The sequence below is a fragment of the Balaenoptera ricei genome, chromosome 3 (genome assembly GCF_028023285.1).
Source record: "Balaenoptera ricei isolate mBalRic1 chromosome 3, mBalRic1.hap2, whole genome shotgun sequence".
In the NCBI taxonomy this organism is placed as follows: domain Eukaryota; kingdom Metazoa; phylum Chordata; class Mammalia; order Artiodactyla; family Balaenopteridae; genus Balaenoptera; species Balaenoptera ricei.
This window is the reverse complement of record NC_082641.1, coordinates 91,119,138-91,146,297: the sequence shown is the minus strand read 5'-3', so window position 1 is coordinate 91,146,297 and position 27,160 is coordinate 91,119,138. Positions and strand designations below refer to the sequence as shown.

Here is a 27,160-nt window from a genome sequence, read left to right as displayed (position 1 = left end):
GGTGGAACAGAAACGTTAACAAATGAAATAAGGAATGTACAAGTAAAAAAAAAATTTTTTTTGAAAGTAGGGTCTACCAAGTGCCACAGACCTCAAAGAGTTTCAGGTGTATGTTTGTACAGATATGTAGCTGGAAAGGAGGGAGTCAGGGGTGAATGAAAGCTAAGAGGCAGGGTGATGTAGGAGAAACTGACTAGCCTGGGAGAGGGAAGATGTGGGCTGCAGCACCAGCTCTGTTATTCTGTGACCTTAGTAAAATCACCAAACATCTCTAGGACTCAGTTTATAAATTCGTGAAATGAGAGGTTTAGTTGAGATGATTTCCAAAGGTCACTCTCAGTGTTGACATTCTAAGCTAAAAGAGGATAAGTTTCAAAATATATAGACAAGATTAGGTACATGATTTTATGATTCATTTATTCATTCAATGTCTATTATGTTTGTGTAATTTATTATGTCTATGTCTCTGTGTAGCAAGAGTGGGGAGAAAGCATGATCTCTAGCATGAAATTAGAGAATTTAAGAGTTGCTCACAGAAACTACAAGCTAGAAAGTCCATATACTATAAGAAAGAATTAAGAGGCTGGCTATGAAAGCTCAAGAAAAAGAGGAAGCTTGTTTCCATCCTGGAGAAGGGAGGGGAATGGTGAGGACTGTAGAAGGACCCATCAAAGAACTCTCGAGAGCCTTCCCATGCAGACACCAGTACAGATTAAGCTGAGAATTAATTCACTAGTGAGTGAGAACAGTGGTGTCCTTCAGTTCTTCTGTTGAAGGTCATTATTTAAAGCAAGGCAAACTTTGACCTGGTGACCAGCCTAGGACTAAGCGAGGTGTGTCAAACCTGAGCTATGCTACTTACTAACCTAATGATCTTGGGCAAAACTCTTAAACTCCCAGCTTCAGTTCCTGCATTTGTAAAGTGAAGATACCACCAGTAACTACTTCATTCACAAGGTTGCTGTAGGGAATATATGAGTTAATGCATTTGAGTTCTTAATGATCTGGGTATGATACTAAGTGCTCAGTAAATGTTAGTCATTGTTCTTTTCCTAAAGGGCAGATATTATTAGACCAGCTATTCCTGACTCTGAGAGGTCCCATTATGGTAGGACACTGAACTAGATTACCAGACCTAGGTTTGATTTCTGGCTTTGTATTTAGTTTGTTGCTTAACTTGGTGGATTGGCTCTGTACTGGGGTACCCCCCTTTAATCCTTAGCCAGACTCTTTACAACTTTGCCTCAACTTTCACTTCCTGCTTATACTGAGTTTTTAGATTATCCAGTAGTGAAAGTTCAAGTTCAGTTCTTCTCAGTTCTTTTCTGAGAACGTGTCTTGTCCTGGGTATGTGGGTGGCCTTCTAAATTCCCTAGTATACATGACCACTTTGGAATGCCCTAACTTCCCAAAGAAACCATCTCCCTGGCTTTTCCTCCCTGTCTTTAGGGGGTTTCTTACATGTCTCAACTATTATTCTTAGCCCTAGGTGGCTGAAGGGTTTTTTTGATTACCTTAGTGTTTACAAGCAATGCCCACCATTTATATCTATTTCCTTCCTAAACAGCACTACACAGTTGTAAGGACCAAATATGGGACTGTGTAATACCAGAGATGGTACATAGGCAACCTTATGTAAGGAAATATGTTACTTGTTTTGTACACATCACAGTTACATCAGAATAATTTTTTAAATGATGGGCAAAAAAATTTAACTTTATATTTTTTTCTTGATCTTCATTTGTACCTACAAAAGTGAACTTTTCTTTTACCCCTGTAGGTGTAGAAAAATCTTCCCTTCTTCCCTTCTAGGTCTTTGGCTGGTCTAATAACTTAATTGACATGAGACAGTTTAACAGGAGAAAAATTTAATTTTGTATGTACCGGAGCCCCATAAAATGAGATTCAAAGAAGGGAACCGGAGCGGAAAGCTTTTATAACGTTTAGACGAAGAAACAGTAAATTTGTGAAGAATTGATAGGCAGCGGGGTTTGTGGTGGGGTAGTAAATGGTGAAGAACTAACAAGGTTTATTTTTATTTATACAGCTTTCTCAGCCCTAAATTCTCTCTTCTGGTACAGGGAGGGTACCTTTCACATGGGCAGTTTGCTTTAGGGAAACAAAGGAGGGTCAGAGTGTCCTTTTGCACCCGCTGTTTCTCAAGCTCCTTTAATACAAAATAATCAATATGCCAACACAGCATATTTTGGGGGGATATATTCTGAACACCTACACCACCAGCCTTAGTAGTTCTCTAGCATCAGTAAGAGAAAATTAGTGATTTTATTTCAACATTTTATTTAACCTTTTCATATTACACAATTCACTGAAAACACTTAAAGTACCAGTGAGACAAAAACTTAAAAAAAAAAAGAAAATACAGACAACACACCTCTTCTAGCTGAGGTAATATTGTATAAAATTCATTGTCAAACCACAAGTTTTTGTTACTCTATCATACAACTTGGTAGCATATCAGTGATAATCAGTGACTCAAAAGAAAGACATTATATATCCAGTTTATATGAGAGAGACAGAAGGAAAGGGAGAGAAATGTGTAACTACTTGAATGAGAAGAGAAACCAGAAATGCTGAAGTTAAGTATCACTTAAATTCTGCTGCAATGTGAGTTGTTACCATGGGGATTTTCTTTGCTTATATATTATTAAAAATAATTAATTCAAACGTGGTTATCTTTTCAAGAACTCCCAGTATGCAAACTGAGGGTAAACATCCTCCACAATCTCATTTGAAAAAAACAAAAAGCCATGTGTCTTATTTTCTGAGCATAAGTATGAATACACGGAAATACTGAAGTGTTTGTGCCTGGTCAGTAAGTGAATGCTTTGTGGGGTTATAACAAACACAGTGCTGAAAAGACAGCTGTGAGCAGGCAAGCACATCTGCAAAATGAGCAAGACCTCTTGCCTCTCAGTTTTACTTCTGAAAACACTGGCTATCAAACTCCACAATCCATAACCATTTTGAAGTTAGTTTGTTTTTTACTATTTCATAATTATAACATCTAGTGCTGGAGTTCGGAGGCTTAAATCATGTAAACTTAGAGATTATTTTTCTGGAAACCATAAAATAGTCTCTCGAAGGAAAGGGATTTATAAACAGATTTAGTAAATCAATTCATAAATTCACTTCACATAGTAAGTTAGTATTTACCAGGTATTTCAGTTTTTAATTCCATTGCTTTCAGACTATTTGACTCAAGTTAAGAAACCCAACAATGTAAGGCAAGCATATCATACTTCAGCTCCATGGCCAAAATCTAGCTTATGTAAGTGGATCATTGGGACTGTGGAACACTTTAATAGACTCTTACTCATGATACTATTAATCATACTGAATTAAAAATGTTATTCTAAGCTATTATCATCTTAAGAAATATAGCCCATGGGTATTTGATTTTGGCACCTATATGCTAAAGAAATAGAGCAATTTTAAAAGGGAAAGAGCATGTCTAATGTTTATTTTGCTTATTCCTTTCTAAATTCAGTTAAACATATTTGGCCGGCATTTAAGTGCTTGAATTTTAAGGATTTTTTATATTTCAACTAATTTGGAGTGGTACTAAAAAAATTAGTATTTTACTTACTGCCTTTCAATTTTAGTTTTTTTTTTTTGAATTTTATTTTTTTTATATAGCAGGTTCTTATTAGTTATCTATTTTATACATACTAGTGTATATTTGTCAATCCCAATCTCCCAATCAATTTTAGTTTTAATATTAATTTGTATTCTTTCTCCAGAGACAGAAAATAAGACTAACCTACTTGTATGTGGTTCAGCCTATCAGTCTTGTAAATGATTCCATGAGACAGATTTATATAACTGAATCTTCATAACTTTCATAAAATAATCTTGAAATATCTAGTAATTAGCTAAAGGATCCCAGATTTTCACTAGTAGATACTTGATCCCATTCAGATTCTGTTCTTCTAGAAATTTTCTGAAACTTGAAATTTTCAGAAGTTTACTCTTGTCTGAAACTATCTTCTTTGATTATGATAAAAAGGAAAGGTTTTTAGGAAGTTGGACATATTATAAACATCTAAAAATTTACTTATAATTCAAAAGCAATGAGAACAATTTAAATGCTGTAAACTGGACAAGGTAAACCATAATCTGAACGAGTACAACTTGTGTTTAATTTTATTTTCTCCCTCATGGTAGAATGGAAAAATGGAAAACTTACATGTTTTAGTCATTAAAAAAAAAAAAACCACACATACACAAGATAGTAGAGAGAGTTGCCACAAATGTATTGTTTCACACTTTTTGGATGTCATTTTTTGGTTCCAACATTATTAATCACAAAAAGTAACCATTTCGCTGACATTTAGTAAGTAAAATAGATTTCAGTAAAATAGAACCTGCATTCTAGGTTGGACAACATCAGTGCAAAGTCACTGTACTTCAGTGTGCTAAATGGTTCCTAGTAAAACTGATCATTCACATGAGGAATGTGAAACTTTAATGATGGATTAATCAAATGCATATCATTTTACTATATGAAGAGCCTCACCCACCAAATTCAATTTAGGAACAGAGAGAATTTTTTTTATTAAACTGATGACCAACTTTTTTGCTTATTATTTGTTGAAATGTACTTCTTTTCATCACCCATAAAAAGCAAGGACAAACTTCCTTTAAGGTTTCTATTTTTCATCAGTATTCATCCAAACAAGTTTCAATAAAAGGTGATAAGGATAAACCTGCGTTTCCCTTTATGTATATCTAGTTTGGAGAATGAAACTATGAACAAAAACTAAAAGAAAATAAAAATTGAAGCCATCATTTAAAGATGACTTTATGGAAGGCAAGAGGCACAAATTCCCAGATGAATTTTAATCATGTTTCCTCTAAGCCAAGTCATTCAGAAACGAATGGCAAGTGACATTCACTTTAGTACACAATTTGTAAATGTGGAAGCAGGAATAGTTGTCATGATTAGTTTATATTCTATCTCTGTTAAAAGTGGCTCTAAAAACAGTCTGATGATTCATAAGGCTGGATAAGCAAATCAAACTTTATAACATATGACAAATTCTAAGTTGCTGGCACTGAAACGGTGGGTTTGCATATGGACAAGTAAGCTGTTTGCCTTAAATCTTTGGGGTACCTTGGCTTTTAATGTTTTGTTCTGATATTCAAGCAGAAAATACATAACTGCATTTTATACAGTAAGCTGATCTAAGAGTGGAAAATTTGTAGGGATGAAGGAAATTCCAAGTTATATGTACGCATATAAGTGGCTTTATATAATAAATGTACAGCCATTAAAGTTATACAGGGACAGTGCAATTTAAAACTCTCAGCTCCTGTTTACAGATTGCCAAATCTAATCCTTTTTGTCCATGTTACTGATGACATAACTTATTTGCATAAAGGTAAACTATGACCTCTTGCTACTATACACTGTATTAAGAATGACATACCAATATCAATCTAGAAGGTGAACTAAACATGTAATAAACATTAAAGTCATATAAAATAAATTCAGTTCTGTGAAATTTTGTTTTCAGTTTGCTGACAAAATTTTGCTTCTTCCCGAGATCATTTTTAGTTCAGCATTAGTGCTACACTAGCTAGAATTTAATTCATATGAGTGTCTTTATTCAGTTTTCAAATTTGGAATACCTTGAATCCAAAATATATACCAATAACCTTTTTAAAAAGTGAAGAGTCAATATAATCAGCATGGACTTTTTCTACCAGTTTCATTTTCTAATCCATTTCCCACCAACGGTATTTCACTCTTATCCCTCATAATTTCATAACGAAGTATCCAGACGATGTCTTTCAGACTAACCAGGAATCTAAATCTCAAACACTATTTTGAAGAAGTGTAGAGTAAATAATCTTGGTAATCTGTAAAACAGCTGCGTGCAGCGTGTACTGTATTACAACAGCACCAAACCCTTTATAAAAACCAAGCATTCCTTCTTCCTGCCTTATAGTATTGATACAGTCTCTCATTCCCTCATACTGTGTATTAATTGGAAGCACTTCATAGCCAAGGTCTGTATTGTCAATTATTGTGCGTGTTCCTTGAATGTGAAGGCGGTGCAAAACTGTTTCCAATGGGTAAAGTATAACATCAGAGCAAAGACTGGCAGCAAAGTTAGCAATAAGCTCTGGAAAATAAGCATCCAACATACTCTGCACCGGGCTAGTGCTCTCAGCTAGGTGGCTATGATAAGTCTTTCTCTTTAGAATTAGCAGGACAATCTTCTGAATGACTGAACTGATGACGTAATGAAGAACCCCATGCAGCACCGTAGGGAAGATCAAGGAAAGAAGCGGAAGTAGTCGTTTGCTGTGAGGCACTCCCAAGCCTATCACTCTTCCAATTCCTTCTTTAATGCATTCCAAAATTCCAGCATTGTCTCGAATTATCTCACTCTGAAATGAAAATGATGAAATGAGTAAAAGTTAACATCTGCTTATTCTGCCACAAAGAAGCATTCTTTCTAGGTGCCTTTTTTTTTTTTCTAGGTGCCTTTTAAATCCTGATTTTCTGGCTAAAGAGGAAAAACATCAATGGTTTGCAAACTTCAAATGTTATCTAGGCATTAGATTCTTTTTTCAAATAAAATTTCACAAAACAGACAGCAGTGAAGCTGGGAGCTCTTCTTATTGGGGGAGGGAAACAGGGGAAGAGATGTGGAGGGTGACACACCTGGTTTCCCCACCCTCAAGAACCTCCTTAGGACACATTTTGAAAAGCAACAAATATTGTAGATGACATTGAAGAGGTAGCACAGTGCTTGGAGTTCTTAAGCATTGCTTTAAAACCCACCTCCATTATGTACTTACTGGTCATGTGACCATGGGCAACTTACTTAACTTCTCCTAAGAGTCAGTTTACTGTTCTATAAAAATGGAGTCAGTTTACTGTTCTATAAAAATGGAATTAGGCCTACCTACCTTTTATGCGCAGAGCTGCTGGGAGCATTAAATGAGAAAAGGCCTGGTGCCCAGAACGCACTCAATAAACATGAGTCATTATCATCTGCATTGTCTCTGCTTTTTTACAATTATGGGGATATGTGTAAGGAAGTTTGTGATACTGGTTACAGAGGCACGGACAGGCAGAAAAGGAACAACTAAGAGGCCAATTTGGCTGCAGCAATGACTGAAGAAGAGAACAGCAAAAAATGAAGTTAAAAAGGTAGTCAGGGGCCATACCATGCCACTGTGCAGACCTTGGCCTCCAGTCAGATAGGAAGTGACTAGTTGGTTTTAAGCATAAGATGGGTAAGATACAATTTGTTATACTGGCTGTTGTGTAGAGGAGAATGAGAGCAGAGGCTGAGAAACCAGTTAAAGATATGATGGTGGATTGGTCTAGCAGGTAGCAACGGAAATAAAATGCTGCAACTGTGCTTTTATCCTAACATTAGAGCCAATAGGAATTACTGGTAGATTTGATTTGGGGTGTGAAAAAGAGAAGACAAGGATGACCTCAAAGCTGCTGGCCAGAGGAAGTGGAGGAATAGCAGTGCCTTTTTCTGAGCTGGACAATATTCCTGGGGTAGCAATTTGGGGGAGAAGATCAAGAATTCAGAAATGTTAAGTCTAAGGTGTAAACTCCAAGTGGAGTTTATAATCTAGACTACAAGGAAAAGGTCCGAGCTGCACATACAAATGTGAGAGTTTACAGTGCAGAGAACATATTTAAAACCATGAAACTAAAATGAGCTCACCTAACCTAATCCATTTACCTGCCTCTGGCCCCCTTCCCACTCCAGTCTATTTTTAATACAGCAGCCAAATAGATCCTATTAAAGACATAAGTTAGATCATGTCACTCTTTGCTCAAACCTACCAAAGACTTTCCATCTCCCTCAAAGTAAAGCCAAATTATTACAGTGATCTGCAGTGTCCTGTGTGATCTCTCTCCCTCTTACCTCTCAGACCTCATCTCCTCTTGTTCTCCCTTCCTTAGTCAGCTTCAACTGTATTGGCCTTCTTTTTGCTCCTCAAACACTTAAGATATAATCCTACCTCAGGGCCTTTGCACTTGCTTTCCCTCTGCTTAGAATGTTCTTCTCCCAAATATCCATGTAGTTCTTATGTTCAGACCTTTACTCAAATGACTTTTGCTTCTGAGAACTTTCCTGATCTTAAAAAAGTAGTAACATCCCTTGCTACCCATTACACATCTTATTTAATTTCCTTGTTTTATTTTTTAGCACTTAGCACCATGAAGTATCCTTTTGTTTATCTTGTTTATGTCCATCTTCCCCACAGGAGTGTAAGTGCCATGAGGGCAGAAAGTTTTTGTTTGCTATGTTATCCCCAGGGTCTATAACAGTGCCTGATATAGGTTAGCACTCAATAAATGAATTTAATTCATTTATTTAAAATTTTAAATTTTAAAATGAGCTTTTTAAAAAAATTAGCAGTTAAGAAAGATTAGCTGAAAGGTAAAGTCAGTAAAAACCTTGATTTAATACTATGCTGAGAAGTCTGAAATTGATCTTAGAGAATATGAGTCAACGTGGATCCTTAATCATCAACAGGATATAAGCACTGCAACTTAAGAACACTAATCTTGCATGAATATGTAGAATGGACTTTAAAATGCAGGAAACAGAACAAAGATTCTTAGTAAAGACAACAGATCACTAGGAAGTTCATATTGAAGAATGGTGGTGTTCTTTAGGAGATCTATATATGAATGTGTATTTTTCAAGGGAAAGACCGTTCTCAAAGAGATCTGAGCTCCCCAGACAGGCAAAAAACCACTGAACATGGTAGGAAGAAAGAAACTGATGTAACAAGAAGGAAAGAGAATGGTGGCCTACCGGTGGGGAGGAGTAGACAATCTCAGATACTCCCTGAAGTTAGAACTGAGAAGGCATGATGGCTGATTGGTTATGAAGGATGAAAGAAATATGAAAATCAACACTTTCGTAATTTTTAGATTCATATAAAGGTGAGAGTTAAAAGGATTCATGCAAGTAAATGAGTTCTCCAGGACAGTGAATATGGGATACAAAGCAGAGAGGGTCAAGGATTGTGCCTTGGAGCTACAGGAGAAGAGATGGTAAGAGGTTACTAAAAGAAAAGGAGGATGTTCAAGAGAGTAGAAATTGAAGGAAAAAAAAGAGAACCAGAAAATCAGACAAAAGGAGTCAAAAGGAGGCAGGTCAGCAGGTGGAACCTGGGGCAGAAAAAAACAGGGCATTTGGGTTAAAAAAACAAAACAAAACAAAATGAACATATAGTGAGCTGGGCACTTTACATAAATAATTCGCTTAATTTTTATAATTCAGTTAATAAAATACTATTCCCATTTTATGGATGAGAAAATTAAGATTTAAAAAAGGTTAGGACATCTGCTTAAAGTCACAGATCTAATTTAAGTAGAGAAATGTGACTGTGATACGGGTCTGCATAAAGCTAAAACTTGTTTTCCCCCAATATATCACGCTGTTTCGTTGTTTTTCCTTAAATAATTATCTTCCTGCTATTTTTTTCCCCTTATCTATAAAATGAGGCTATGTCATAAAGTGATAATTCTGTAAGCTGCAGCCCCATACAAAGGTTATATCCTTTCACATTGCCAAATGCAAGGGGATAGGAGACAATATTTGGGTAGCAAGATGTTAACTTCAGTTAATAATTCTAAAAAATAAACACATAAAAAATCAACAATAGGTTCTGCCCCCAACCCACCCCCAACTGAATCTCTGCCCTGGGGTTTGAAGGCAAGCAGGTAAATGTGAAACACATAAAGGACTTCCTTCCTCAATTTGTGCCGTGCTCCACTGCACTGTGTAGTGAAGCGAGAAAGGTCTGTGATGGTTCTGGAGTTCCTTCACCATTTGGTCCAATTTGTATTGTAATAAGTCAATGTTTCTAAAGTTGTGCAGGAAGATGGGGTCATTACGAGTTTATGCATGAATAAAGTTTTTTCTGCCTTTAACAAAAAAAAAAAAAAGAGAAAAACAACGATATGGCCAGAAAAGCAATTAAGTGGAAAAGAGTAATTAGAAAAGGGAAGGCTGATCCAATGAGGATTTATAGAGAGGAAACTCATAAGCGCTGATTATGACAAAGAAAAAAATATGCTAGAGGATCTGATGTTGGAGACAGAAGACAGGTGGTAGACAGTTAGTTGGATTTTGTGTACAGGGTAAAGTTAAGCTAGCTCTCTTACAGTTTTAAATACAGGAACGGTATGTGAGAAAGTACATTAATTCAATGTACTTGAAGTGCCACCATGTGGTTAGAAATAGTGAAACAATTTAAAATGCTAGCAGGAGATTGCTTTTGCTTTGTAGTATATACTAAACACCATAGCATCAAATGTTCCTTAAAAAGCATATTTAGGGCTTCCCTGGTGGCGCAGTGGTTGAGAATCCGCCTGCCAATGCAGGGGACACGGGTTCGAGCCCTGGTCTGGGAAGATCCCACATGCCGTGGAGCAACTAGGCCCGTGAGCCACAACTACTGAGCCTGCGCGTCTGGAGCCTGTGCTCCGCAACGGGAGAGGCCGCGATAGTGAGAGGCCCGCGCACCGCAATGAGGAGTGGCCCCCACTTGCCACAACTAGAGAAAGCCCTCGCACAGAAGTGAAGACCCAACACAGTCAAAAATAAATATAAATAAATTAATTAATTTAAAAAAAAATGTACTTTAAAAAAAAAAATGGCTAATTGAGGCTCTTCCTTTTAAAAAAAAAAAGCATATTTAAAAAGAATGCTGTTAGTAAACTACCTATGGGGACTACCTTCTCACTGTTAGGATGATTATCCATCATGTTTTATGTTCAGGTAATTAGTAATTTATTGTCTGATAAGCCATAACTATTTGAATTATTAAAAAGTTGGAGGAAAAAAACAAAAACAAAAAACAACCCTATAGATTTTTTTGTATTCAGAGCAGGTCATAGGCTACTTTCTGAGATATCTGAATGAAGAGTACAGCTGCCTGTGTAAGGGATAAAAAGAATTAAAAGCGTGAAGTAAATTTGCAAAGGAAGCAGACACAGCAGCAATGTGCCTAGTATATAATCTTTGATATATGTATGGTATCTGAGAAAAAAAAATTTTTTTAGAAGGATACTGTCTTAAATTTTTCTGTTATACTATCAGACATACATAATATACTGAATATACCAAAAACATTTTTAATTTAAAAATGACAGGAAAAAAATAGCTCACCTGTACTGTTTCGATTAGACTTGCTGAATAAAAAGGCATTGCCACTATATAAGTTAGGCTGTAGAAATTAAAACAAACTTATCAGTGTACTGAAACAAGATGCTTACACTAAATTTTTTAATATCTACATTAATACATCAACATAATTTATATTCAAGCTTGAATAATATCTTCAAGGTTTTTAACTATTAATACCTATAGCCTAAAGATACTTCAGAGACCTGTAACATAAGATGCTTTACTCAACAAATAGAGATGAAAAATTAAGTATTAATAATAACACAGTGACAGCCTGTAAAGAAAATTATTTTAAAACAGTAAAATGTAGGCTTGTTTATGATTCGCTGTTTGGACATCTACCTGCACATAGCTAATGTAGCCTGTAAATCTGATACCTAAAATTTAGGTTGAGGGATCCATTCCATTGCTTGCCTTTTTAGTGATATGTGAACAAGGCCACTGTTCTGCTATTGTCCTGTCTATTATCATTATCCATTCCCAGATTTCCCACCAAACAGAGCTAAGCCAGTCTTCCATGGTAAGTGAAGTCCCCTTTTATTATTAAAAAACAATATTGTACAGCTTTGCAAAGTTGCCTCCTATTGCCACTATTTAGACATAGTAATATTACAACTTTGCAAACCTGCAAAATATAGTTATTTAAAATAATGTCAAGGTGGGACTTACCTAACCCTATGGGCCAGGTCCTGGCAAGTAGTGGTTTTCAAGGTGAATGGAACATCACTAAGTAATAATGTGCTGGAATGTCCCACAGAGGGAGCCAGCAAGCTGGGGGGTTTCCAATTCCCAATCTTCAAAAAAAATTAAAAAGTGAAGAGTAAAGTTCTAATTATAAAAATGGTCAGCGTTGTAAAGTCACTAAGTGCCTTTAGGACTACGTTTTAATGACACTAAGGTTTTGAGTTTACTCATCACCATACAAATAAATTTGTATGTCTGCTTACTAAGAGAATAATGATAATAATAATAAGAGTAATAATTTTCCTGGCAATTCAGGTTTAACAAGTTGAAGATCTTTGCTAACTTCCTAAGAACACACAGAAAAATTAGGTTGTGATTTTAGCCTTTCAAATTAGAAAGGTTATTTAAAAGATAACATATATTTTAGGATTTTATTCCTAAACTATGTTACTTTTCTGATTAAGTTCTAGTCCCACAAGTATTTCATTGCTCTACTTTCCTTCACTTTGTTTATTTAATAAGCTTTTTTTTTCAGTTCTAACACTATAAAAATGGATGTAAGTTTCAATATAAATGCTGCTTTTGATACTTACGATTTCAGTAGAAGGTGTTCTCCTATTTGTTTAGGATTCCATTTATGTGAAATCTCCCTAAAAAATAAATAAAATAAAAGCCATGTTTTTAAAAACATCTTGAATTAGCTTAAGCTTTAAAAAAGTGATCAATTTTTAATTTTTTTTAATCTGTAGAAGAAATATATTCTCATGATGAACATTTTCCTTTTTGGGACCCGTCAAACAATTACAGTGGGTTGAAAAGAGAAAAAACATAGAAGGTCTTTCTGTATGTGCTGACAGAAGGGGATGACAGAGGAGGAAGAGTTATAACTGATTATAGAAATGAACATGAGACATTAGATAAGATACAAAAATGATAGACTGAGGAAAACAATGGACGGGGAAGAGAAAGGGAAACAATAAAATAGGATAAAGGAATGAAAAAAGCTTTAAAATGTATTTAAGAATGAGAATTAGAAAACAAAACAAAATTAAGTAACTGTAATGCAGAATGACACATACATTTGTATAGCCCCTAATTTTCCAAGTGCCTTTACTTATTAAGATGACATTACTTTTGTGACCTTTATTATATTCTATTATCTTTTTCAGCTCCTACTATATGCCAGGCATTGTGCAAAGCACTCTGCATAAATTACTTCTAACCCTCACAATGAACCTATAATCCCCAATTTCATAGATGAGGAAATTGGCTCAGAGATGGTTCATAACTTACCCAAAGCCATGCAACTAGTTAGTGGTGCAACTGGGTCTAAACCCTGGTCCGTATGACTTGAAGTCTATACTATCTGCCTGTACTGCCTCTCATCTCATTTGATGCAAGAAGGAATCCTGTGAGATAAGCAGAGCAGGTACTGTCCTATTTCTTTTACTTACGAGAAAAATAAAGGTCAAAAAGATCACAGGGATATGTTCAAAGGAGAGAGGCAGAATGTCAGGTCTGGAACCAAGGTCTAGGACTGCGTGCTTCCTACTATTTAGGTTACCTTTGGAAACCAGAAAAGAGAGAAGAAAAAGAAGAGAGGCAAGCTGAATGAAGAACAAAAAGGGAGAAAGTTATATCAAGAGAAAAGTCAAAAAGGAGAAAAGAACATGGAGAATAAAAGGGAAAGTAAAAAGGAGGAGGGTGGGGTGATGGAAAGGCAGACAGAGGGGATGGAAGGGAGGGAAGGGGAGGGAGGAAGGCAGAGTAACAGAGAAAAGGAAAATGTAAAATAAAGGGGAGACTGGCTGCCACCAGCTCCCCTGCTGACATTGGCACCCATGTACCATGGCCACAGCAGGAACCTGAGAAAAACATGTTCTATTTGAAATGAGTAAGTATGACAATCATAAGGAGACAAAGGAATATATTTTATACTAAAAAGGTAAAGGAAATTAATCACCGATAATGTAAGTGCTCTAAAAACAAACTCAGTACACTTATGGCACGGGTGGTATGTGAACTTTTCTACATTTTTCTAGGAGACTGAAAGGTCTGCAGAGAAACTTTTAGACAACAGAACAACCATCTCTGATTCATATAAGACCTTAGAGAGTGTTCTGAGTCACATTCTGATTAAATTAATACCAGAATACTATATGAGGCCTGAACAACTATCGAAAAATACAGCTGGAATGACATTTAATGATTAAGACGAAAATTGTAAAAAAAGATTAGGCTACTCAACTTACTGACAGTGACTTTATGATTATAAAACAAAATATGCTAAAAGTTTTATAAATTTTCTGGGCACTGCTATTACTCTTACTATGGCCTCAGAAAGGGTTACCACAGGTTATTATGACATTACATTTGAGCACTCCATTAACATTATGGATAGATGGGTCTGTGACCTGCATTTCTGTAAGGACTGGGCCACCTTTCCTTTGAATACTAATTACTGCTGCCAGTTCATAAGATCATTAGGATTAAGGTTAAAAGAGCGAAAAAAGAAATTTAGAATCAAGTATAAAAAAAAACCTGAGACGCTCTTCCTGGTATCTGCTTTCTACTCCTTTATAAAATGTGTAAAACTTATTGCCACAGCTCTAGAAATTTAAATTAGCACATTTAAATGCTTCAGGAAAAAGGGCAGTGTAAAAATCTACTTGTGATTAAACCTTTTTATATTTCATCATCAAATACCAAAATATATAAGTATATTTAACTCGCTATTTTCACAAGCAAAAACTGCCCTTCAAATGAGCAACAAAATTAAGTGACTTGCTTTTTATCAAAGTTTTTCATTTGACAGACTAACACACATACTCCCATGCATAATTAATACACAAAAGCAACAGAATTTTTAAATAACGCTCTATTTATACAGTCTTTACTTTCCATTGCCTCTTATTTTCCCATGCTCAATCAGCTGCCCTCTTAAAAAAAAAAATCTTCCCTCAATCTAACCCAAGCCCCTCATCTTTCAGCTCCTTCTCTTCATCTCTCCTCTTCACAGACGACTGTCTAAACTTGCTATTTCCATGTCCTAGCTTCCCACTCACCTCTGAACCCATTCCAAATTGGCTTCTACCCTATTATTCTACGAAAACAGCTCTTGCCAAGGTCCCCATGACCTCCACATCACTAAATCAAACAGGCATTTTAAGGTTGTGCTTTATTTGACCTTTCAGCAGCCAACATGCACTTGTGTTCTTCCCTCCTTCTGGAAGCACTCCCTGCCCCTGTATTCCACTATCCCATACTCTTCTGGTTTTTCTCCTCTCTTCTGGTCTCTACTTTTGACTCCTTTGCAGGGGCATTTTTCTTAACTCAGCAACCTATTCTGGAGTTCCTAAAGGCTCAAGCCCTGTTCTTTTCTTACTATATAAGTTACATTCCTTCCCCAGGCAATCTTACCCAAGATGATGCTTTAGAACCTCCCAAATCTATTATCTTCAGTTTAGACTTCTCTCTGTGTCAAAATGAACTTGTCCAAAATCAAACTTATGACTTTTCTTTCTTACTCTTAGACTCTTTTACTGTTCCCTAATTGAGAACTTAATCAGAAAGGAAATCTAGTGAATTGGAGAAAGAGTTCATTGTATTTAAAATGGAATGTGTTTAAAGTCAGTGAATTCAGAGGAGTCATTAGGAGAAACAGACAACATGAGGAGAAAACAGTAAAACGGTAATGGTACAACTACGAATGTGAGATGAGTCAAACTAAGCTGGAGTTCAACTAAATGGATTCTGTGAGAGACTGAACTATACAGGTAGCCTTGGTTAGAGGTGCTCCTTATGTTAATGATTTGAGAAATGCCACATGAAAGGAAAGGGTACTTCAGGGTAGAGCAACACAAAGTCTAACTCACTCCACCTGGGGGAAGGTTTGGGGAAGGATTTAGGAGGGATCTGAACAGTAGATAAAGAAAGAGATCACAGATGATGATCATTTTTTTTAAAAGTAATAAATACTGAGAAACTATAATGTGATCAGATCACAAATTCAGATGTGATCATAATCAGTATAAAAGAATAATGGTGAATCCAGACTCTCTCACCTATTGTACCTAGTGATCACCATGAACCTCAGTCTCAGAGACCCTAGAGCTTATCCTCCTCAAGTGGTAACTTCTGTGAAATGCTTTGGGTTTCTGCTCTAATACTGTGTCTGCTATGACTTTGTTTTCCCCTAAGAAAAGTCAACCTTGCCCAAATAATTTAGAATTAAAAAAAAAAAATGTTTACACTGTATGTCTGAGAATGGCTTTATTTGACATCTAGTTACACAAGCCAAAATCCTAGAAGTCATCCTTGACACCGTGTCTATCATCAACCAACTTTAATCCATCACCAAGTTCCATCAATTTTACCTAAATATATCTCAAAATCATCCATTTACATCCATCTCAAAAGATAACATCCTAGTCCTAGTTACCATATTTCTCACCTAGATTGTGATAGCTTATGAACATGTATCCTTTTCTCTACTTTGGTCCTCCTGCAATCTTTTCATCTCCACTTACAATGACCCTTTAAAAACATAAATCTGATCGTGTCATTGACTCCTGCTTAAAACTCCTCAATATTCTTAAAGTGGCCTACGAGGCCAAGCACAGACTGGCTCTTGCTCTCCATCCTGCTCTCTGAGCTCAAACCCTATGAGCCTTCCCTCAATTACACGAATTCTCCACATTCCCCCTGCCACATTGCCTCTGCACCAACTGGTCTGTGTCTCCTGAATGCCATTCGGATCTCAGCTTAAGTGTCATTTTATTAGGGACACTGTTCCTAACCCTCTAATACTGTCACAGAACCATATTCTTTTCTTTTAGAGAACAAGTCTCAGTTTGTAATTATTCATTCATTAGTGGGATTATTTTACTTAACATATGTCCCTTACACTAGATCCCAAGCTTCATGGTCACAGGTACCTTTTGCTTCTTCTCCTCACTGTATACCTGATTTCTAGCACAGAACCTAGCACATAGTAGGGACTCAGGAAGTATGAGCTAAATAAATAAATGAAGTAATGAGTGAGATTTACCACAAAAATTTAACCCAAGTAGAATACCACAAAGATAACCTTTTCTGTCTTCTTTAATAAGATTCAAAATGACCAAGAGAAAATACATACCCACACAACTGATGTGTCTGTATGTCTACAGGGTAAGAAAGTTAGATAATAAAATTTAACAAAATTTTGTGCCTTCTCATTCCCATTTCTCTTTTCCCTTCCCTTCAACCTGAAGTTAAAGTTACGACTTCATCTCTGCTTGAGAGAAATGGTGTTACTTGTCTAAGGTCCCAGAACTAAAAAGTGGAATAGTCAGGACCAACTGTTCTGACTGCAAATACAGAATTCTTTACTCTTTGCTGTATAGAAATTACTGAATTTTGTTAAATTTTTATAGAATTTTGTGTTTGTGGGAGAACTTCAAGAACATTTGATGACAAGTACTAAGTTTTGATCTTATCCTGTGATATGAAAAACAATGGGGTGAATAAAGTTAGCCAAGGGCAGAAATTCAGATTTTTTTTAAGTATGAGAGGAAAAACTTAGCTGACGAAACACTTTTTGTTTTCTCTGTAACACTCAGCAAAGCTGTGTTACAGGAACTTCAAAGCTCTGTGGTCCTTTGAAAGCAATCACACTGGCAAAAAAGCCTGATATCAGTCTCTTCTGCCTTTATTTCCTTCCCTACAAAGTCTGATTCTCAGATTGAGATGCTAGTGGCTGCACCTTCAACTGCCTCACACTTCCTTGTCAATCCAAAAAATTCACCCTGCCAGGGGCCAATTTTGGAATAACAAACCACTCGGTCTTTAACTCCATCCCTGGGATTTACTGTTGATACAGAAAGTCACAGAGTCCTGCCAAATAGCACCTAAACAAATTTATGATCTCCAACATTATCTCTTAACATTATTTTCATGTATTCCTCGTAAGGTCCCCTTTCTGTTACTCATAGCTGTGACTGTCTCAAATGTCTATCATCGTCCTTATGCTCTATCTAAATCACCCCAGTACTCATCCTTCTTTTACCTGTATCCTGTTTCAGAGAGAAAATATACCCAGAAGCAAACATTCCAATTTCTCTACCCTCTCCCTCCAAAAGAATCTACAATTCTGATTCTCCTCTCTTGGCTTGTAGGCCACCACTGTCCTACAGCTTACTGCTCTTGTTAATTTGTTTTGTGAACATCTCTTACTATTGCCTCTCCCACTACCCACACACACACACACACACACACACACGCACGCACTCACACATCGCCCAGGATTCTGTCCTTCGTCCACTCTCTGTCATCTAGTCCTACATGTCCTCCTTAGGGAAATTCATCTGTCCTAAAGCTTCAACTGCCACTTTTGTGCCACAACATTCAAAGCTATGCCTCCAGCTTCAAACTGTCTCTGAGACTCTGATCCACAGTTCCAACCACTACTAGGCATGTCCCCCTAGATGTCTTGCATGAATCTCAAACTTTATTTATTTATCAAAAAATATTTATTTATTTATCCAAAAGTATTTATTTATTTATTTGGCTTCATCAGGTCTTAGTTGGCAGCATGCGGGATCTTTGTTGCAGCGTTTGGGCATCTCTCGTTGCGGCATGCGGGCTTCTCTCTAATTGTAATGCTCGGGCTCTAGAGCACGCGGGCTCAGTAGTTGCAGCAAGTGGGCTCAGTTGCCCCGCGGCATGTGGGATCCTAGTTCCCCGACCAGGGATCGAACCAGTGTCCCCTGCATTGGAAGGCGGATTCTTAACCAATGGACCACCTGGGAGGTCCCTCAAACTTCATTTATTGATAGTTACATTCCTTATCTTCTTTCCCACTCCAACTTACTCTTCTTTATGAATTCTCCAACTCAGTTCCAATCTAGAAATCTGTCACTGCTGCTAATTCACTCTCCCATAATCCCATTCCCAATCTATCACCAATTATCTATTATACTTCAGAAATGTTTATCCAGCTCCTCCCTTCTGTTTTACTCCATAATTCAGACCCTTCTCCGTCTGGCCTAGATTACTGTAACAGTTCTCCGTAAGTCTCCGTCTACAACACTCCATGTTTTAAAAAAACACTGCCACTTGAGAAATCCTTGATCAAAGAACCCATATATTAAACAAAAAGAAACAATCCCCCCCTTAGTTTCCCAACTCCATAGACAATAAGTCACTTACAAAGGCAGAACCATGCTTTAGTCTAGCACCTCAGCCTCTTTTCATGTTATTCTACTCCACACATGCCCAATATTCTAAGCACAAGACACTTCTTATCACCTGGATCTTCCAACTTCCATAAAATTGGGCATGCTGTCACCTCTACTTGCTCTCCTTCTCTGCCAAGTTATTTCCTACTCATAATTCCAGATCTAGCTCAGATTTCAGGCTGTTAAAAAAATCTCTGCCAATAAATCCACGCAAAGTGTCCCTTGCACTCTGAAAGGGGTTTGTTTAATTATGGCACTAATCACGATGTACTAAAATTTGCTTACGTGTGTCTCCTTCACCAAACTAGCCACTTAAATAACAGGAATTGCTCACATACTCAGGTTTGTTCCTTAGTTGATAATTGTTGATATATAGCAGTAGGAGCTGAAAGAGCTCAAAAGATATTAGACCAGGAAACATTTTCTTTATCACATACTAATTCCATATGATATAATTAATTATTTATTCTCAGTTTCTTCTCTTAGCTACTTCAGGCAAGTTTTCAAATTCAAGGTATTTTTAGCAACTATCATATTTTGTCATATATTTAATATGAAGCTAATCTGAGAAAATGCCAAAAAGGTACCTCGGTAAAGGTGTGAATTCACTGATTATTCCCTCTGCTCCAAGTGTGACTCCCTGAACAATAAATGTACTTCCCATTCCTTTCCAAAGAGCCCTTGGTCCCTAAAATGAACAAAATTTACGGTTATTTCTGTTAATGCCTAAAAAAGAAACCAAAAAAAGGTCTTAACACAACTTGATATTGAATGTTTACTGATATTTTCCAGTAAGGCATTATTCAAAAGGACATTTTAGTAAAGAACTACAACTAAAGTAAGTCCTATCATTATTTTAATATTTGTTGGGTGGCCTACATTTAGGTGAGGATAAACACTCCAATTAATTATCTCTAATATGGATTAAATATCCCTAATATTTAATTAATTTTGGCAAACGTGTGAATTTACTGATTATTCAGTGATATCAAAAAGATGTCATTATCATGTTAAGTTAGTTTTAGTATAAGAGTTACAATATCTTTAATAACTAAAAGGAATTATTGTTGCTTTAATTATGACTAAGGCAAAATGGCACATTACAAATAACTTTAATAGAATGTACAGACTAATTCTCACCTGAGTTTTGTTGAAGCTGTACATAATATTGATGACTGTAAATGGAGTGAGATGATAATGCCGAGCATGGTAATTAACCTGTAAAAAAGATATTTCATGATTATTTTCTGTTATTGTCTTGTCAAGAAATAAAAAGGCATGAAAGATACAGTGGAGTCATAGCATAAACGAAAGTTCAATTCTAAAATCAGCATAAATTACACATAAGCAAAATTACTCTTGAAAGTGCTTTAAATAACCTAAAAGTACAGTACATGAGGTTATACAAATACAGCCCTGAAGACCAGTGTGCAATATACATAGTGATGTAGAATATATAATAAAGAGGGCCCTGGTGTTTGATATTTATGTTTCCTTAAACACCAGAATTACATTCAGTGTGGCAAAATGCTCATGCCATTAACACATAGGAACCACGAAGAACTCAGGGAACAGCAGATTCCTGTCTACCAATGGCAAGCAATAACAAGCTACAAACAATTGCTAAATTATGAAATCAGTATAGGGGGTCAGAACTAATACTTATTAAGTGAAATAATAAAAAAGAAAGTATCAGAATGCGTCATACATTCTAAAGGTATTATTTGCTAAAACATTTTTAAAAGTTACTCATATATAAGTATACACTGGATCACAATGTGATATTGTCACAATGTAAAATATATGCCTGAAATTCACTGTTCTAGTGTACATAACACTGCTGGTGCTATTTAAATAGCTATTTCTCTCTATATGCTTACTTTTTGGTGCTAAGCATAAACAGCTTAATTTTTAACTATTTCTATCTTTTCTAACTCAATTTTCAAAGAAGATAAGTTATATTATAGGAGCTTTTGCCAGTGTGGTCCACTAGCACTCAAGGGCCTCATTACCCTTTCAGGGGATTGACAAGTTCAAAATTATTTTCTTGATACTAAGGCATCATCTGCCTTTTTTATTGTGTTGACATTTTCAGTAATACTGCAAAAGCAATGGTGGGTAAAATTACTCACTCCGTAGCATGAATGACGGCAGTGGCACCAAATTATATTTTTGTACTTATTGTATTCTTTATCTGACTCACTTATAAAGAGGCAAAAGCCACTTTCCCTAAAGAATGCCCCTGGTGAAGCAGTAAGACACATTTATTTTATAAAATGCTGACTCTTGAGTACACATCATCTTTCTCATTAATATTTTGTGTGCTGCATAATGAAGATGGCTGTCATAAGGTAAAGAACTTGTCCGAGGGGGTTGTGAGCCTGAACTAACCACTTTTTTCATGGCTCACCATTTTTTTCTGGAAAAACTAACAGAATATAGTTATTCATACTTGGGACAACATGTTTTTAAAACTGAACAAAGTGGGCTTGTTGATTAAACAACAACAACAACAACAGTATTTGTTGACAATGATAAGTTTGAGCTTACAAGCAAAAATTATAATTCTGGAAAACCTATATCCACTATCAAGATCGTATGAAAACTGAAACACTTTTCTGGTGAGGTTGGTAGCGATTTTAATGACGGTGGTCTTTTGATACTGTAAAATCAAGTGTCATAACATTTAGATGATCTATATAATTCAGTAAATCAATATTTTTCAATTAATCAATGCATGATGTAACAGAAGCATGCATGCGTAAAAAATCCATTCAACATGAAGTACAAATCAATAGATTTTAATGTAACAGGGTATAAAAAGTTAATTGACGTGGTTTCAGATTTCACATTGCAAATAACTGTTAAAAAGTTACCACTTATTGAGTTTTGGTATAGTATCAAAGAAGAATATCTGCCAATTACCTCTTGTTTCTTTCAAAAACAAAGTGTTGCAACAAACTGACTGTAGAAGCAGATGTGAAAATCTGGCTGCCTTCTATTATACCAGACATTAAAGATATTTTCAAAAAAGTAATAGTGATTTTTCATAAAAAGGCTATTTATGTCAATATCTAATGAGTTTATTAATATTTTAATGAATTAAACATATATATATATATGCATAAATTTTTCCAGTTTGGGGTTCTGAAATGGCAAATATTGACAGATATAATCCATATAAACAATTGTTCTTGGAGACCTCAATAATGTTTAAGACTTAAGACCTTTCAAAGACCAAAAAGTTTGAGAACTGATATATTATAGATTTTGGTGCATGTCACATGGGATAATGGTTACATGGTCTCAGTCATTTATCTGAGATCTGTACTTCAAATCAGGGTTAGGATTACTGTTTAGAAAATCATAGAAAGTACATTTACCTGACATTGGCGGCGTAGAACAATGCAGGGATGGGCCAGTACATTTTCTGTAAAAAGACTTTAAAAGAATAATTTATAACATTTAATTTACAACACATATAAATCTGAATTTATTCTTGAAGAATCATGCATTATTTAAATTATGCATTTTTCTTAAAAGTAAAAAAAAAAAAAGTTTTCAAATGTCTAGACATGTTTGCAAATCACTGTACCAATAACAAGATTCAATATGAAAAAAACTAAAGCCAGATTCGCAAACTGGTAAGCAAAAGCAACAACATATAATATTAATATGTACAGTATAAAGATGAAACTACATCTTGTATGCCTGATATGGAAAACTTCTTTCCCAGACAATTTAAATGCCCCTTTCCATTTCTTTCAGAGGATGTCCTATGAACAAAGTTCCTATCAGAAGAGCCATCTACCCTATAAATGCTGTAAATTTTGGTTTTTATGTACTTTGTACTTAAGTTATATGGATTTTAATGACCATGTAAGTAACACCTAGATGCTATGTTGCTAAATATCGTGTTATAAATTTAATGTTCAGCAAAAAGGTTCAATGCACAATTACTTTTTTTTGGAAGGGGAGACAAGATTAGATTTTATTTTATTCTTTGGATAGACACATGAAACTTCTTACAATATTCCTTACAAGATTATTTTGTGTTTATAAAATTGAATGACTATTCTCTATCCTTACTGGGGAAAAAAATCAAGTTATCGATTTTAAATAATAATTTTTTTCTGCAAAATATTTTTCAATATTTAACTACTGCTCTAAAGAAAGCAACACTAATTACCCAACATTATAAATTGCATTAAAGAAAGAACTTTAAATAAAAACTTGAATTAAAAATCTTTAGACAAAATTACCTTGCAAGTCCAATACCAAATCCAGCAAATCTATTCAACTGTTCTAAAACAGAAGGAATAAGATTACTCATAACCATTATTTAGGTTTACTGTGAAAACAACAAAAAGTATTTTCTTTTTAACATGATATTCATTTAAACTCCATGTACCAAAATCAAATTCTGATAGGGGCCAGAGAGGCCATCTGAGGAAGTGAAGAGCTCTGTGGAGGCTTGTGGCAAGTTGCAAGGTGTATACCTTCTAAAGGCCCAACTGCTTTTCAGCTCCAATCCATTGTTGCCACATGAGACTCTGAGTCCAAGGTTTCAAAGCTGTGATTTTTCTAAAGAGATATTCTCATTTTTATATAGCATCTTCCAATCTTAAAATACTAGCAACTATTTTGAAAAGCGTTAAAATGTTGTGTGGACCAAATCAAACACGTTTGCAGGTAGAATCTAAGGCCTACCAGTTTTCAACTTCTGACTACAAATAATTTAAAATTTTTTCTAGAGAAGACTCTGACTGATACTTTCACCAACTTTACCTCCCATGTTGTAAAATTCGTCCTTCACTGTTACTGATGGAGAGCATCTATGTTAAGCCACTAGTTGCAAGCAAAAAAACCCATGAAAATTATTAAATTGAAAGAGCACTTAGGGTAACTGAAATGGGTAAATAAGGCTCTCTTCTATTTCCCCAAGTTTTAAATACTTTGATAGTAGCTGCTTAATTAGGTCCCGGTGATAGACTACTGCGTACATATGCACTATAGCTGATGGCATATCTATAGTCTTATTAGAAGAGTTTACAGCTGGAAAATTCCTATGCATATATCAAAACAGAAAATAAAATCTTTTTCTCCTTAACTGGAAAACTTAAAATCGTAATGGTGAAATATCACAACCCCATGAGACCAGACATTAAATTTCAGCTATAATACAATATTCACAAGGGATAAATTTTCTCTCACCCTCTTTTCTCTCTCCCCTCTCTTCTCCAATCCCTCCCTCTCATCTCTGCTCGTTTGAATGAAGTAATGCCCTCACTATTCCCTGACAGACAGAACAAGGTCACTAAACAGTCTCTGGGGAAACGACTTGGTTCACTATTGCCTTGAAAAACGTGCAAGGTAGAGAGAAGCTTCTTTTGCCCAATGAAGATACTTTCCTTCTTTCATCTTTTCCCTTTTTGTATGTGTACAGGTCATCTGCGAATATTAACAGAATATACCACTGACATTTTCTGGAAGGTGTTAGGAAGGTTTACTATTGTTAAATGTGTAAGTCTCTCAGGCTTCTATCCTCTTTGCAAAGTTATTCACCAGCCTCTAAACTGCTGCAAAAAACCCCCACAAAACCCTGGTTATTAAGTGCTCCTCCTCACTGAAACCATCAAAGCATACATTATGAAAAGATAAAAACATCAGCTTTACTGCCTAAGAAGGTAACAATCGTACATGCATTTTGAATCATTTATAACTTTCCAGCACTCCTTCTGGGACCTGTAGAAAAAAAACAACTAGACAGAGTGAAAAAAACTAATTGTATGACACTGAGTAAGTCACTGATCCTCCTCCATCTTTCCTCACTGGATGACATTTGAAGTCTATTCCTCCCAGTAACCCAAATCAAATAAATATTACTGTATTTCCAAGTCGAAATCAAAGAAATGAGAATACAATTTATGTCTGGAATATACATAATATTTAAGGATATAATCTATTATTCTAACAATTTCAGGAGAATGGGAAGATGCAGGCATTATATCCATTTTACGAATACAGCAGATGTTGACAATACCTAGATCATACAGTGTTGAAATTAAAACAAGTCTTCTGACATCCTACAGAGAATAATTATGTCTTGATTCCAAAGTCTTATCTTGAAAATCTCTTAGTGATTTTGACTTTTTAGTGGAGTTTTAAGTCAGAGAAAGAAAGCAGGAGGTGGGAAAATACAGGGGTAGTTTGGGGATCTAGAACAGATACAATTCCTATGAGTAAATGGAAAAAGGAAAGATACACTTTTAGCCTACTGTGTGCTCCATACTGTACTAGGCATTACTCACACCTCATTTTTTTGACACTTATAAAACCCTGAGTTATTCTTCTACACACCTTAAAGATGAGAACACTAAGAAATCACAGAGGTTAAGAAAGTCTCTCAGCTTTTAAGAGTGGTAGAGCCAGATTTGAGCCCAAGGCTGCCTTTGCTGGAAATACTTCTCTTTCCTTCCACATTTCAAGGAAATACAGCTGTTGGTCAATTAGGTATTTTTCACATGATTCCCAATAAACAGTAAACCATTTCCTTCCTTCTTGATTCAGGTCATGGAATGTAATACGCCAAAACCCTCTGAAATCCTACCACGCAGGCCACAGCTAAGACAGTCACCTTGTTTTGGAAGTGATCCCGGACACAACATTGGTGTGAAAAAGCGGGATGAGGCCCGCTTCAGGGTCAGAGGACAAAAGGAGGGCAGAGGGTGTGGCGCGCGATAGGCCGGGAGGCCCGGGAGGCGGGACCCTCCGCGTGGCTTCCGGGGTCTGCAGGACCCGTGCTGCGGCTCCCGACTCCACCCGCCCTTACCGTGCGCCCCAGGTCCCTCACCGCTGCTCTGCCCGGGCACGCTGCCGCCGCCGCCGGGAAAGGGTTCTTCCGCTGGGCCCTCGAGCGGGGTGGAGGGGGCGGGCACACCGTAGGGCGGGCTCTTCTCGCCCCAGTGCAGGTTGCGGCTACCCGGGATGTCTGGGGGAGTTGTCACCCAGTGGCTCAGGTCCGACGCGGAGCTGAAGGACCTTGCAGGGAAAGCGCCGCCAAAGCCCTGCTCATCCCGGGCACCACTCCGATAGCCCAAGCCATCGAATCCGTCCGGGCGCCGCGGATGCATCGCAGGCGGGGCAGGATGAGAAGGGCCCACCCGGAGCCCACCACCCCTGGGGCCACGGCGACCTCGGGCCACACAGCTTTTCCTCCTCGGCAGTCGCCGCGTCTGGGGAAATTCTGACAACCGGAAGTCACGTTACAAACCCGGAAGTTCGTGGAGCACGTGATCGTAGTCTCTTCCGGCGGCCATTAGAGAGACGGTTGCTAAGGTGACGCGGCAGTAACTCTTAGAACTGCGGCCCTTAGGTAGGGAGTAGGAAAATGACTGTGAGGTTAATGAAACACAGTACCGAGAGATGCTGTGACGGAATTGGGGCAAGAGGTGCGGCCTGGATGAGAGGAGATCGAATAAAGATGTTTCCTAGAGGGAGTTGACGCGTGGGTGGAGCTGACGCCAGAAATCGGATCACAGCCAGAAATGCCCCGCCCCACACAAAGGCCCCAGGTCTAGCTCTTTTATTTCCTCGCTGGGCTGGTGCCCCGCCTGCCAGGAAGGAGGTATTAGAGGTTAGAGTTGCGGGATGTTTGTACATCTGGCTTTGCCTCCCGCACTTAGCGTTTTGGGTAAAATCTATTGAGAGATCTGGTTCGGTCCAGTGAATCCAAAAGTATTGTGGACGGCTAGAGCAAGCGTTAGAATAGAACATCGCGGGAGAAAATCCTCTTCCCCCCCCTCCCCAATCCACCCCAAGAATATAAACTGTTCTCCGGGATTTAGGAATTAAGCATTTTGCTTTTCTGAGGCCACAAAACAACTATAAATAGTTTTCTGTAGCTTTTTCTTTTTTTTTTTTTCTGCTGCATCTAAATCACTCAGGGTATTTAAATCCAAAACGATACTGTTCAAAATCGAGACCCCAGTTAAAAAATTAAGAGGACTTCTAAAGAGAGTCTCCTACTACGTGTTTTCATCAGCTCTG

At 36.8% G+C, this 27,160-nt stretch overlaps 1 protein-coding gene across 2 annotated transcripts; it reads right to left on the bottom strand.

Moving 5' to 3' along the window:
* Nucleotides 1-4,250: 4,250 nt before the first annotated feature.
* Nucleotides 4,251-26,355, bottom strand: SLC25A46 (solute carrier family 25 member 46). 2 transcript variants are annotated; one of them, XM_059916872.1, is made up of 8 exons: nt 25,944-26,355; nt 23,374-23,416; nt 22,495-22,552; nt 20,252-20,329; nt 19,699-19,799; nt 12,485-12,541; nt 11,190-11,247; nt 4,251-6,417 (listed from the first exon to the last, which is right to left on the bottom strand). In XM_059916872.1, exons 1-8 carry the CDS (start codon nt 26,242-26,244, stop codon nt 5,839-5,841), a joined length of 1,275 nt encoding a protein of 424 aa, XP_059772855.1. In that variant the 5' UTR covers nt 26,245-26,355; the 3' UTR covers nt 4,251-5,838. The 2 variants fall into 2 exon arrangements, with proteins under 2 accessions (XP_059772855.1, XP_059772856.1); XM_059916873.1 differs by having other exon boundaries at nt 25,965-26,355.
* Nucleotides 26,356-27,160: the final 805 nt, after the last annotated feature.

Coding starts and splice junctions, on each gene's coding strand:
- SLC25A46 (XM_059916872.1), bottom strand. CDS start 26,244: ATGCATCCGCGGCGCCCGGACGGATTCGATGGCTTGGGCTATCGGAGT. Junction 23,417..25,943: donor TGAGGGACCTGGGGCGCACG/GTAAGGGCGGGT, acceptor CTTCTGTTTTAG/AACAGTTGAATAGATTTGCT. Junction 12,542..19,698: donor GAATTCACACCTTTACCGAG/GTACCTTTTTGG, acceptor TTTATTTTTTAG/GGAGATTTCACATAAATGGA.